The sequence below is a fragment of the Myotis lucifugus genome, unplaced genomic scaffold (genome assembly GCF_000147115.1).
Source record: "Myotis lucifugus unplaced genomic scaffold, Myoluc2.0 scaffold_293, whole genome shotgun sequence".
Lineage (NCBI taxonomy): Eukaryota > Metazoa > Chordata > Mammalia > Chiroptera > Vespertilionidae > Myotis > Myotis lucifugus.
The window spans coordinates 999,242-1,014,505 of NW_005871341.1; the positions used below are offsets into that span (position 1 = coordinate 999,242).

The window sequence follows — 15,264 nt, forward strand, 5'->3', positions numbered from 1 at the left end:
AGAGGAAGTGACTCTGAGAACTTGAGTCAATTCATTATTTAAGAAATTGGGTTTAGTTAGTATCTAAAGTTCAAAGACTTGCCAATGGAATTTTGCCATTTACTATTTTTTACATTTTTCTATGGGAAATAACAACCATGGGGGGTTACCAAGCATCAGACAATTATGTGCTTCAGAACAGTTATCTCCACTGGGAACTAAGTGGCTGGAAAACAGCTCTGGCTTATGGCAGGCTTACCGCGTGCCAGGTGAGGCTCTTTACATGTGGCATCTCTTCATTTTCATATCACCCTAATGATAGATCCTATTATTGCACATGAAGAAACCACAGCAGGGAAAATGGAAGTGATTTTTTCCAAGGTCACTTAGCTAGCAGGACCCAAGGGTATTTGTCTTCAAACCTGTGCTCTTCACCACCATAGCAAAATACCTCAAGTCTTATGGGGACCAGTTTTTTTCCAGGAAAAGATTAAAGATTGGGCAGGATCCCATGCACTCAGTAGTATAGTCTTGATTACAGCACTGCCATCCATGCCCCTGGCCACAGCTCAGGTCCTGCACTGTCAGTGGAGAGGTTAGCTTCCTCTTTCTATACAGGATCTGAGTCGAAGGGTTTATATGGGCTACAGGGTCCTTGTAAGTTTCAAGAGGACTTACATATCCAATGGAACAAGACAATAGAACTTTTTACTGCAGACAAATGGAACAGTGCCATTGCTCTGGACAACCACGGGTGGAGGCCAAAGGTATCATAACATCAAACCAAACACAGAAGTTATTAAAAGTAATGTAGTTTGCAAAGATGGTATATAATATAGCTCTGACCTGGTGGATATATCTATAATAGTAAAAGCATAACATGTTAATTAGACCGGACATCCTTCCAGACGTCCTTCCAGAATGAAGCTGGGGCTGCAGCCGAGGGATCCAGGCAGCCACCAGGGGCTGAGAGGGAGGGATCTAGGCAGCCGCCTGCAACTGAGAGGGAGGGATTGAGGCAGCCACTGTGGCTGTGAAGGCCTCCTCTTGCATGAATTTCATGCATTGGGCCTCGAGTCTATAAATAAGAATCCAAGTTCTTTGAGCCTCAGTGTTCTCATTGTAAAATGGAAAATGCCATCTTTTTTCTCAAATCTACTCTACCTCTAGGTTTTCCATTTCAATTCATAGCACCTTCATTTCCTCAATGCAGAAACTTGGGAGTCATCAAAGACTTAACTTTCTCCCTAATCTTCCTGAATGGAATCAATCATCAGACCTGTGAATTGGTTTCTCAAAAATATATCTCAAATCTATTTATTTTTTTAAAACTCTACTGCTATTGCATAGTTCAAGCTATCAAGACATCTCTCTCTGGAAGATGGCAAGAACCTCCTAATTAGTCTCTTTCCTTTCACTCTTGCCTCCCTTCCCAGTTCACTCTCATTTAATGACCAAAGCAGTTGCTACGGTATAAACTGCATTATGTCTTCTACTTTTTGAAAAGCTTTCAGTGGTTTTCTATTGCACTCAGGGAAAATGTAAAATCTTTAAGATGGTCAACAGACACTACCAAATTTAGTCCCTTCTACTTCTTCTGGCCATTTAGTGATCTTCTCCCCATCCTGTCCCTTTTCACTCCAGCCACATACTCAGTGAGCATTAAAATTATATATGCATTTGTGATCATTTTTGTAATGTTCATCTCTTCCACACTATAACTTTACTGTATACCCTGTTATTAACTCAAAGGCTTTGTATACAGGATATGCTCAATAAATGTTTCCTGAATAAATACATGGGCTGATTTCAAGATAAAAAGTAAAAATATAAAAATACTAGAGGCCCTGCACAGGTAGGGTCCTTAGGCCTGGCTTGCGATCAGAGCCTTCCGGCCTCCGGCCAGGGCCTGCCTTTGCTCAGCACCACCCCCTGGTGATCAGTGTATGTCATAGCGAGCGATCATACTCCCGGTCTCCCAGTTGGACTCCCAAAGGGACACTTTGTATATTAGCCTTTTATATATGTAGATAGACTTCAGCACACATTATTTTTATTATTTCGGTAAGAATAAGTACTAAAACCCATAGTCTTTAAAGAAATAATACTAACAACCCATTAAAACTTTAATATCTCTATATAATTACTTGGGAAATAGTATGCCTAGCTTTTTCTAATGGCCTAATAATTTATATATAATATTTATCAAATGTATCGCAATATCTAATAATTTATTTCAAATAGGTATATATTCAAAATTATGAAGGAAGAAAGCTGTTTATTAAAATTAGACATCCAAAAGTTTTAGATGTAGTAGATTTAATACCATTCAGAAATTCTGTAAGTCTTTTGCTTACAGTTTATTGTCTAGCATTAAGGTAATACTTTAATTTTAAAGAAAAATTAACTGAATGAACTAGTTCAGTTAAAATTCAATTTCATACAATTATTCAAACATTTCATTCCTGTGTTACAAATAGTGTCTGGCACTCTCTTGCGTCCAGGGTGGCAGTAGGTGTTTAGTTCTGTTTTCTAAACTGTGTGAAGTTTCCACAAACTCATCATCTCTAAAGCTGAGTGGTCACCTACATCCTTTTCCCTGACTTACACATGAAATAGCCAAGACCCCGAGAAGTCATGTGGCTTGGCCAAGGTGGCACCATCAGGCTTATTGAACAACGAAATATATCCCTGAAGCTATAAGTCACAATGATCCTCTCTCTCTTTTAGGAAACTGTTCACCTAGGAAAATGAAGATGTATAAATATTTGATATTTATTCAATGTCCTGTACATAAGGTATAAAGAGTAATTCTTAGGACTCAAGGAAAAAAATAAGGAGAGCACCAATGTTCATTGCTAACTAATCTCTTTCCTGAAGCTGACTCCTTAGCGCAGTGGAGACAGCCAAGCCTACATGGAGTACTCGGAGTTGTTAGTACTAGTATTTCACTGTAATAGATGCTTCAGCCTTGGATATCAAGTGAAAAACAAAAAAGCAATTTGGATTCTGTGATAACTGAATGTAGAATAAATTAAATGAGTCAGAGAAATGACTCCTATCCTCGAAGATATAGTGCTTTTTTTAAAAAAAAGATTTTTCATTGATTTTTAGAGAGAGAGGAAGGGAGGGGGGAGAGAGGGGGAGAGAGAGAAAGAGAGAGAAAGAGAGACAGAGAGAGAGAGAGAGAGAGAGAGAGAGAGAGAGAGAGAGAGATTGATGTGAGAGTGAAACGTTGATTGCCTCCTGCATGTCCCCTATCATGGATAAAGCCCACAACCTGGGCATGTGCCCTAACCAGGATTGAACCAGCAACTTTTCAGTGCATGGGACATAGCCCAAACAACTGAGCCACACTGGCCAGGGCAAGGATATAGTGCTTTTTTGTTTTGGCTCGGAATATATACAGGGTTGGGAAAAAGTAGGTTTACAGTTATGAATATGCAAAACATAGTATATTCTTGTCTTTTGGCAATGTCTGCAAAATTTTCTTCTAAGTTTAATCTTTAAAATAAAAATCCATCCAATTTAAACAAATCAAGAATGTGAGATTGCATTATAGAAAGTTTAAAAATAAGTGTTGCCTTGCTTTTACGAATATCTATTAACAAGAACAGTCAAAAATGTTTAAGGTTGTCATAGCCGGTTTGGCTCAGTGAATAGAGCATCGCCTGCGGACCGAAGGGTCCTGTCAAGGGCATGTACCTTGGTTGCGGGCTCCTCCCTGGCCCAGGCCCTGACCAGGGCATGTGCAGGAGGCAACCAGTGATGTGTTCCTCTCACATGGATATTTCTCTCTGTCTTTCCCTGTCTCTTCCACTCTCTCTAAAAATCAATGGAAAAATATCCTCAGTTGAGGATTAAAAAAAATGTTTAAGGCTTATAACAAATAGATAATTTTATAAGGTTAATGTATATACCATTTATTTGTATGTAAATGGTTACATTTAAGGTGTTCAAATTATTGCTTCCTATAAAGTCATTTAATGTATTAAAAGCTTTTAGAGCCAATTTTTTTAGGATATACTTTTTCAGAGATAGCATAAAAATGTTTCCTAGATCGGACCAAATTATCAAAGACATCAAATTTTTGGCTCAGAAATACTAAGAGTGTATTGCACTAATGACCATAACATTTATTTTCTCTTTTTTCTTGAATCTGGGACTCCACTCTCATTGTCCTCATTACCTTCTTACAGTACAGCTGGCGAGTGTCTCAGCCCATTGCACTGCCCCTGATTCTGCTCCTGAAAGTCCATGGTCCACATGCCGCGGGCAGCAGCCTGCCCTACTAACACCCTTTCACCACCTCTTCTGGCTCAAGAGTCAACCTATTCCTCACTTGCCAAGTCTTTCCCTCTTTCCAAAGACTCTCTAACATAGAGCCTCCTCTGCCCTTTGCTCCCCCAACTTTTTCTAATTTCCATCTCTGTCCTTGTTCATAATATCCCTGCCTGGGATCCTGGAATATGCTCTCCACAACTCCCTGCCTGGACCCTTTCTAAAACCTACACACTTTATGTCCCACTTTAATTATCACCTTAAGAATATAGTAATGTGGTGGGGCTGGATTCTCTCTCCTACTTGCCCACTGCACTCCCTGACTAGTCTGTGCCTGGACCCATGACTATATATGTTTAATTTATCATTTTTGTTCTTTCCTGTGATCCCTGACTTATGGCAATGAGTGTACTTTTGAGTCTCTCAATGGAAGCTCACAGGTTGAATGGGGAGCTCAATACCACTAATATAACTATAGAATCTATAATAATTATTATAATTTAAGCATAAAGAAAGAGTTCAATAACTAATTATTAAATTGTGAATTATTGTTAAACTGAATGAGAACTGCTGTGCTCCCAACTTCATTATTCAGATCGATAGATACATATTATGGGCTTAAGTAATGTCTCTCACAGCAAAAGATGTTCCAACTCTGTAGAGGCAGTCCTGTGTGGGCGTGGACTAGTTTCAGATCAAAGTCTCATTGCAAGAAGAGGCCTGTCATTCCCTCGGAATAGCTTTGCAGCCTTTCAAACTTGTAATTGAAGCTTTGAAAATACATTTTAAAGTTATTTCTCTGTTTTTCATGAATTAAGGGCTTAACTAAGGCTTAAGGTTAATGAACAAGTTTCAGTGTTCAAATTGCCTAAGCCCATTGGGCTCTGACTCTAGGTCTTACTATCCATGCTCTCAGAGCTCACAGGCAAAATAGAACAATTTAAAGAAGGCTCCACCTTGCAAAGTACACAATCCCCTAATTCCTGGCCGGCTGCATTCTCCAAGATTACTTTCTTGCATATTTTCTAGCTACAGGAGGGAAGAACAGAAAAAGCCAAACACAATTGCATGAACTTGCCCAAACTAATGGCATCTTGTGGTTCCATAGGATTCGGGATCACTGAAGGAAAAGGAACGTTTCTTGTTCAAAATTCCAGTTTCATGTGTATGAAAACAAGTGACTAATGGACCGAGAGATCTGATATCTCAATGTCAGAGATCTACGCCCTTGCCAGATCAGAAAAATGAAAGGAAGGAAAAGATAGAAGAAAAAAAAGTTTTTGTAGGATTTTAAATTCCTTTTTCTTCCTTAAGGTCAAACTCCAGGAAAGGGACAAAATTATGTGACTTGAACTTTCAGTAAAAGCATCTCTTGGTTTGGATGTTAAAAAGGTGTGAAGAGTTTGCCCTTTTTCTCTATTTCTTGGATAGTCACTTAATGTTCTCAAGGTGTCAATGTAGAGGAAATAGTATATTCTGTCTATAGACATCCTTGTGACACTCAGAAACAGTCCCAGAAACCAGGGTCATAAACATGTACAATGAGAAGCATTTCTGTGAGCATAATCACACATTTTTAAAGGGATATCTCAAAGTATTTTTTGTTTCGTTTATAAAAAGCTTAAAGGCACAGGAGAGAGAAAATGAAATAAAGATGTTTTGAAGATTCACTTTGGTGGAAAGATAAGATAAAGAATTTTCACAACTCTGGCCCACTCTATTTTTCTGCAGGTCTTGCATGTTCAGGTTCCTGCATATCTAGGTTCCTAAATAGAACAGACAATAAAACAAAAACCTCTCTATCACATGGCAGATAAACAAAAGGATTCCCAGTGAAACTGAAATTATTTTTTAGAACGTTGCTTATTCTAATGGGCAGGTTTTTGTGAATAAGAACAACAAGGAAACAAACCTTCATTATTGTAGTTAAAAATGGAATCAGAATAATTAGCGTCAACTGAACAGCAACTCTTCTCAGACAACCAAATTCTATTCTGTGTTCTTCCACATTGCCATTTGCCTCATGCTATCACCTCGGGATACTTGTATCCCCACTGTTTATCTTTAGACCACTTGATAATCCCTTTTTTTATTTCTGAAGAAACAATATTGTTTTTTAAAGTTCAACCAGGATTAAGTTTCTGGCAACATGGCAAAGTCTAGACAAATGAATGAAAAGCATCATTCTAGCAGTTACAATATTTAGTGCCTCATTAGTTGAGAGGAGCAAATGTTACACAAAAGTAATCTAAAAGATACAAGCTTTTTTCTCAAGGTAGATTTATAGTCAATCTCCTGGGAGATGTTCCTAGCATTCTAATTTTGTGATAAAAGTAGATAATTGTGAGCACCGTGGTAGTGGAGTGGATTCAGTGTCCATTAATACAAAGAGGGCAAAGTGATCATTGAAACAGTGACTATATCCATAGAGATGAGAGCAAATACTAGTAGGTATGCAGCACATGCCTCTCAGATTTGCTCACATTAAAGATATTCATTGGTTTCCATTTGAATCATTTTAAAATGGAACTGTTGCTATTTTTCTCATATGTAAGAAGTCCTTTTGCAATAAAACAGTGATACTAAGCCAGTGAGGCTAGAGATACTGTGTGTGACCCAGATCAAAGAGTGACATTAAAAAAAAGAAGGGGAAGGGATTAGCCAAAAAAAACATATACACATAACACATGAACACTGACAGCAGTGTGGTGATAGCCAGAGGGAGGAGGGGAGGGAAGAGGGTAAGTAAAGGTGGGCAGGGGACGGGGGAATGGTAATGGAAGAAGACTTTGCTTGAAATGATGCAGTGTGCAGATGATGTTTCATTGAGTTGTACACTGAAACCTTTATGGTTTTATGAACCAATATCACCCCAATACATTCAATTAAAAAAACAAAAAACAACTTGCAACCCAGAGGCTCCTGTAGGCAGAGCCAGAACCAGGCAAAAAGCTTAGTTCCTAAACCTCAGCTTCTCTTAGAGTAGTTTCTACCCATATCCATCCCATTACTGTCTTCTGACCCTCCTCTCCTCCCCTTTCTCTCAGAAAAAAATATATAACTTTCTTTAAAAAATAGCTACAGATTAATCTGACATGGTTATTCTTAGCCAAAGAACAAAAATACAATCATTACATTTTTACTTTCAATTCCACTACCTCATGCTTCCAAGTGTTTGTGATTTCAGCAGCATCTTTTGTATCTCGCAAAGCATTTCTCAACCTGCTGTGGTCGCTAACTTGAAACTCAGACCACTGAAGCAGGACAAAAGCCCCAGCCTCTTACTACAGATTATGTCCTCTGGGACAGGCTATCAAAACTATAAATATTTCAATAACTGCATAGCAGAGAATTCTGAACTTTTAGAGACAGTTCTTCTCCTAATGAAAAGTTTACACTGCACAAAATGGGCAGAAATATATAACAAACACATTTTGCAGGGAAATGTGAATTTCTTGATTGCAAATATCAAATAATGGTAAAATTATATTTAGTTACTTTTTTCCCTATTTTTTCCAGCTTACCTGTGGCATAACTCCAAAGGCTTTTCTCCACTGTTGCAAAGTTATTGAATCCCAAGACACACCATCTATTTGGATTTCTCCTTCGGTGTTCAGCAATCTCAAAAAAGCCGATAACAAAGTACTCTTCCCTGATCCAGTTCTTCCCAAGAGGCCCACCTAGAATATAAGAGTGATGGCATTACTTCTGTGACATACAGATACCCTATCATAAATGTAATCTGGTGATATACTTCAATAAAAAAAAACCATAGGAACTGTTTATTTTTAAATAATCACCAGAGGAAGATTTTCACTTATTTATTCAAACCTTTTTTAGTACTCCCAATTATGACCAATATTTAACTGGAACTAAATATAGAAACTGTCCATAAGGAATTGGATCCCTGATGCTGGCTTCCTTTATCCCTGACTTTGGTAATGGCAAAAAGGTTGAAAATGCCCATCTCCATCAACGAAAAGCAAAGATATAGTGTCTGAATGCACACCATTTCTATGGGTGGGCTTAAGCCAGAAGCAGAGACCTCTATAGTTTGATCTAGTTACAAACACAAACTTGAAAATGAATGAATCTGAAACAATCCTAATACTTAGATACTGTCTTTTATAAATAAGCAAGCATCAAGTTCAGGCCTGACAATAAACAAGACCAAGTTCAGTGAGCTACACAATCCCAGAGAAGGCAGGTTGGGCCTTGCTACCTTCATGAATAAGCACTTGGACAGCTGTCAAATCAAATTCTTACATCCATCCTGTTTGACAAGAAGAGCATTTTGGGAAGCAAAATATATACTAAAGAACAGTAAAAACCATTCTTGTTACTGAAGACCATGAGAGCGTAGCATGCAGAGCAAGGGGCGAGCAGACGCTGCAGGAACTTAGCCCAGCCCTGTGCTCTGATGTTAACTCAGACCCAGCACTCGGGGGAAGGTGCTTTGAGTGAAATCAAACATTCCTGCACTTACTTAATGAATAAACTGCCCAACATTTAGTGGCACTGAATAGATGTTCATTTCCTTCCTCTTAACATTATTCCTTTTTTTTTTATCATTCAGCCATTTTTACAGTAGAACTGAGCAAATGGTCCTTCAGAATAGTGATTTCCACATCATCTGTGGTAAAGGACAGTCACATTTTGTTTTGTGTTTTTAGTTTCTAACGCACTGCACATCAGTACTTTAAAAATTGGATAATAAAAATAAATTTCCAAATGCTTAGTCTTACTTTCTATACGTATCACAGACTAGTAACAGTTTGCAAACCAGAATCAGTTCACAGACACAATAAATGCTTTAGCACATATAATAATCTTTAATAATAACTTATTAATCACTTATTAGGAACCTGGAAATAAACTAGGCCTTTGGGATAAACTGGTAAATAAACAATAATGACACAATTGTCTTTTTTTCATAAGAGCTCTATAATGAGACCTTAGAAAATGTATGTTTTCCATTTTGATGAAAGGGAAGTTGGGGGAGGGGTAAAAAAAGGTGAATGGATTAAGAAGTACAAATTGGTAGTTACAGAATAGTCACAGGGATGTAAAGTACAGCATAGGGAATGTAGTCAATAATCTTATGTAATAAAAAGGTAATATGTAAATCGACTGAACAACAGAACGACTGGTCACTATGATACGCACTGGCCACCAGGGGGCAGACGCTCAATGCAGAAGCTGCCGCCTGGTGGTCAGTGCACTCCCACAGGAGTGCCACTCAGCCACAAGCCAGGCTGACGGCTGGTGAGCGCAGCAGCCTGCCTCTACAGCAGCGCTAAGGATGTTCGACTGCTGGCTTAGGCCCACTCTCTGCCCCATGGGGAGCAGGCCTAAGCTGTCAGTTGGACATCCCCCAAGGGTTCCTGGACTGCAAAAGGGCTCTGGCAGGGCTGAGGGGAACCCCCCCAAGTGTATGAATGTCGTGCACTGGGGCTCTAGTATTGTACTAAATATGTATGGTATCAGATGGGTACTAGATTTACCAGGGAGATCACTTAGTAAGTTATATAATGTGTAATCACTGGGTTGTACACCTGAAACTAATATAATATTGCATGTCAACTGCAGTTGAAAAAAATGTATGTTCTCTGAGATAACTGAGAAAACCAGATAAACCATATGCTATACACAACAGTCCTTTGAGGTTCTTTATACAACTAATCACAATCAGTGATTATTATTTTATTATTTTCTTGATTATTGCTTGTGTTAACTCCAAGAATATTAATTCTTAAAGGGCACAGCAGTCTATCTTGTATCCCCTTGAATTCTCAGCACCTTGGCCCATATAAAGTGCTCAATAAATACTTGTTTGGATTGACTGAGGGGCAGGCAGATAGAAGGATGAATGTATGTATGTATGTATGTATGTAAAGAAGGGTGGAAGGAAGTGAAGTAGAGATGGAGGGAGGGAAGGAGAGAGGGAGGGAAAAGGCAGATGAATGAATAAACTTACTTAGTCGATCTAACAAACAAATGGATTTTGTTAATTTGGTCAATTTCTAGATCAATGCTCAATTTAAAAATCTTGTGAAATTCCACAATGTAACTTCCATATATGAATCAGCCCATGTTGTACAAACCTATTCACCATATGTCATGATTACTTGAACACAACAGTAAAGCTTTGTATAAGCAATCTAAATATGCCTTGTATAGGTGAGGTATAGAGAGAAGGAAAATTCAATAAAAGGAAGTAATTTTCTCTAAGGTCATATCAAAAATTTTTGATAAAAAATGCCTTGAGGTCCAGGCCCCAAATCATTGGTCAGGGTTTTAATGACTAGAATAAATGACATGTTGCCTTTCCTTAAAACGCAAATACTGATTTTTAGAGAACTCAGTTTTTATATTGGGATGAGACTAGATTCATAGGCCATTTATTAGTCTTTTGTTTAGCTTTAAAATTTTTAGCTTTTGCTCTGGTTTCCTTATATTATTGAACAGCTTGTATTGTAGCATGTTTGACATGTTTTTCATTCAACACCAAGGAATCTTACTGGTTTGTACCTAACAAAGTCTTCTTGTTATTTATATAATTGGCACTCACTAATTCTTTTCCGGGATTTGTTTTGTCAGGCTTTCTCAGTGACCTGTTGAATAAGCCAGAGTACTTCCCACAAACAAGCTTTTAAGATCTATCCTAATATCAAGTCAGTGTTTTCTAGTAACTTCAATGCACCTCCTCTCTGAGAATTTTGGATCAAGATAAATCAAACTATTATGTGGAGAGTTAAACAGTGTTAGGTTTGGTGCTAGTTGTAAGTACATTGTACCATGAATAGAACAGTCTCAGTACCTTCTTTTCAGAATAACTGAGTCAGGCAAGTGAAGTTCTTTGAAATTTAAAACTTAAGCTTTGTTAGCTTCACAATAAATCTGCCTCAGCCTTTACTGGATGTTGGACTTCTTTTAGATTGTCATTTTTGGGGACAAACTCCTCTTTCTCTCTCTCTCTCTCTCTCTCTCTCTCTCTCTCTCTCTCTCTCTCTCTCTCTCCTCCCTCCATCCCCTTATTCTACTCCTTCTTTTAAGAGAAGCAGTGGCAAGTTGTGGAAAAAAAACCCACAAAAATCTTTCCAGTCAGATAGACCTGGGTTTTAGATCCCTGCTACCTTAGTTACTTCTTTGAACTTCAGTTTCTCGCACCGTGCACAAAAAGGGTAATAATATCTACCTTTTGAGTTATAATAAGGTCAAATGTGATAGCAAATAAAGGTCGTTAAACAGTGATTGGGGCATGATAAGCACCCAATAAACATTAGTTTCCCTCTTTGGATGGCAAGATCCATAGCCTCGTGTGCGAACGTTTTAATTCCCCCATAGCATTTAGACAACATCTTGCAAAGAATAGTTATGGAACACGCATAGCCTGTGTGTATGTGTGTGTATATATATATGTTCGGGGGAAATAAAATGCCTATGCATATTGTTTCTTCCTCATTTTACAGCATCTCTGATTACTACTCTCACATCAGGGAAACTACGGAAATGAGGATGCTGCAGATCCTGTCACTACTGGAACTTGGCTGAATTTAATTGAGTGGGCAAGTGAGCACTGGTAAAGCTAAGGGAAGGGAGGGTGTCAAGAGGAAGGAGAGCAAATCATTTACCACAGCTTTCCACCCTGGTTTATATAAAACTATTTAACTATAACTTGATGACTGTACTTTGGGCATCCATCCTGGTGACTCCAGGGACACTGAGCTGCAGATTGCATCCCCTGATGTATAAAGCCAAAGTAAGTAAATAATTATGCTTTTCTCAATGCGAGGGAGGAGCGAAGAGGAATAGTTACTTTTACATAGTTCCAAAGCATAACTTAAACATTTCTTAGAGTTCAATAATGAAGCAAAAATGTCAAAAATCTCAGAGATTTTATGAGGGCTTTAATATAAAACAAATAGCCATAAACAACCTCATCCTAAAATCAGGGGTAAATTAAACCAAAAAACTAAAGTCTTCCCATTTATGTCCATTTAAAATTGTTTTCTATCAAAAAAGAAGAAACTCATCATTTATGATATAAAGAAATATAATAGCCCAGCCAGTGTGGTTCAGTGGCTGAGCATCGACCAGCATGAACCAGGAGGTCACAATTTGATTCCCAGTCAGGGGGCGTGCAGCCAACTGATGATTCTCTCTCATCACTGATGTTGTTTCTCTCCCACCATCTCCCTTCCTCTCTCTGAAATCAATAAAAACATATTTTCTTAAAAAAAGAAATATAATAGGCTAATTTTAGTAGTATGTGAATTTATTTATCTTAACTATAAGTTTAATAAGATGAGTCAAAATTTCCAGTGTGCTATTTTAAGCCATTTAGAATGGTATGCTGGGACTTTTTGCTCATTCTATATTCTTTTTAAACTAAACTTTATCCAGTGCATTAAATTATCAAATATTCCTAAACCTATGGAAAAAAGCAAGTGATAACAGTCTCCTCCTAGCTAGTGATAGTGAGGGAGGCCTAATAAACTTTCCTGACCATTCTCTCAATAATTTTTAAAAAATTTCTATTTGAAATTAATCCACAAAGACATGAAGTTTTAAAATTCAGCTTTCATAAGACATGGCTTTCTTGTATTCTATCTCAGTTTGTTGTTTTTTTTAAAGATAACAATCAAAACAATATAATACTCCTGTATAGATTTATGGAGTGGTCCAGAATATGAGATTTGAAGACAATATTAAACCACATTTATAGAACATGAAATGTAGAAAGAGTGACCATCTCTTTCTCCAAGGATCAATTCCAGAATCAGAATATTTGAGTACTTTCTGTGAGCTCAGCCCAGTGTTGGGATCTATAAAGAATGTTTCAAAATAATGCATGGTTATTTTTGCTCATTAAGTAATAAAATTTGCTTAGTAAATTACTGGGGGAACATTGATCTATACCTTGACGAAAACTCCAACTAAACAAACGGGGAAAAGCATAGCAAAAAAGTACCACTTCTTTGACAGAGTGTAAATTAGGTAAAATTTAAGACATTAGATGAGGTCAACAACAAGATATTTCTCTTACAGAAAATGGAAATAGTCTCAAGGTACAACATCTAAAATGTTATAATTTTGCTCTATTTAATGACTTCTTTACTGAGTAACCTACTAATCAAATAGATATTCTGTAAGTGGAATCATATTTAAATTAACCTATTATGTAGATGCAGGACTCTGCAAACGAAATTTCATATGGAAAAAAATAATGGCTCCATATAACAACAACTTGAAATATATGTGTTCAATATGGATCCTAGTCTACAATAATGGTGCTACAAACGCATTCTACGAACACATCATTCTAGGCTATTGAGATTAACTCACTGAATCCAGGTCTAAAAAAGGAAGCAATGTTGAAATCTCACCCTCTGGCCAGGACTTATGGAGAAGGAAATGTTCTCTAATATGGCATTCCCTCTGTCTATGTATTTTGCTGTGAGGTCTTTGACGATCATTTGGCCCCCTGAGGGCCAGATGTCATCTTTCTTCGCATGCTGATTCTCAATAATCATAACTTCCGAGAGTTGTCCATCCTTGGATGGTTTTCTTGATTTGGTGGATATACTTTCTTCTGTTTGCATGTCTATAAACTTAAAGACGCGGCTCACAGATCGCATCTGAAATGAAAATTACAATATTTTATTTTTATTTGTTTTAGAGCTGCAGGCAATGTCATAACTAGTTTGATGTTTCCTAAAAAGTAACTTGCAGGATGTAACACTAGCTAGTCAACCTGTGGTTATTTGTCAGAAGGTTTTACCATGAACTCACAGGAAATAATTGAATAGAATTAAAAGCTTAGTCAAAGAGATTTAACTAGGACCTATATAAATGGGCTTTGGCTAGACCTGTTTATTTTTCTGATCACTTAATTCTTAGGTATGCAAGTCACACATAAATAGCCAAACTATACTCAAGAGAACAGATAATGTCAAGGAGAAAACTATTTTCTACTATGAGCAGCACTGCACAATGTTGTACAACTTGTACATTATAATAAAATGTTCCACACCTCAAAACTAGCGCAGAAGATTCTTGCTTTTCTCTTGAAGTGTCTTAACAACTCCCCACAATTCTATATGTCAGCTGGGTAGTAAGTGAACTCTTGATGATTAGTAAATATTGAATAACCTCACAAAAGGCTTCAAAAAATTTAAGTCATTGGCATACATCTGTAGTTAAATAATTACATTTCAATCATTTTAAAGATTAATTTCCATTGCTAAGCAAAATATGCCTGTGTGTAATGGTTGTATTTGAAATTGAATATGCGTCTGCTTTATAAACTTATTCAAATAACATTTAATAATGTATATATTTAATGTATATAGAAATTAAAGTTCAACTATGAGTAATTATGATTTATTGGAATTTGGAGTATTTTTTTTTAAATATATTTTTATTGATTTCAGAGAGGAAGGGAGAGGGAGAGAGAGATAGAAACATCAATGATGAGAGAGTATCATTGATTGGCTGCCTCCTGCATGCCCCCTACTGGGGATCAAGCCTGCAACCCGAGCATGTGCCCTTGACTGGAATTGAACCCAGGACCTTCCAGTCTGCAGTCTAATGCTTTATCCACTGAGCCAAACCAGCTAGGGCAAGAATATAATTTTTAAAATACAGATCGCATATGAAATGAAAATAACAATATGGAATATAACAATGGTACATAAAATAATGTGACTCGGCCCTTCCCATGTCTTATTAGCTTACTAGCTGAAATTTATTGCTTTTCTTGCCTTAAAACTAATGGTTGATTCTGGCTTTACTCCATCAGGTATTTATCCTTCTCCTTTACAATGTTAATGTATTATTTTATTTATAATTAAGGCTTAGCTTATTAGAAATGATATTTTTGCCAAAAAAATAGGTGGGAAGAAATGCATTTGTAGCATGTGCTTCTAGTACTTCTATTTTTCATCTTTAAAATTAACTGGGAAAAATTATCTTTAGTATGGGATGACTGGTAGATGAAGC

At 37.2% G+C, this 15,264-nt stretch overlaps 1 protein-coding gene across 9 annotated transcripts in view; it reads right to left on the reverse strand.

Moving 5' to 3' along the window:
• Positions 1 to 15,264, reverse strand: part of CFTR (cystic fibrosis transmembrane conductance regulator) — a 200,394-nt gene that overhangs the window by 21,396 nt on the left and 163,734 nt on the right. For all 9 annotated transcript variants that reach the window (XM_023763608.1, XM_023763605.1, XM_023763604.1 and 6 more), the window contains 2 exons: positions 13,650 to 13,901; positions 7,785 to 7,940 (listed from right to left, as the gene is read on the reverse strand). In XM_023763608.1, the coding sequence (XP_023619376.1) occupies positions 7,785 to 7,940; positions 13,650 to 13,901 (408 nt within the window). The remainder of the gene's footprint in view (positions 1 to 7,784; positions 7,941 to 13,649; positions 13,902 to 15,264) is intronic.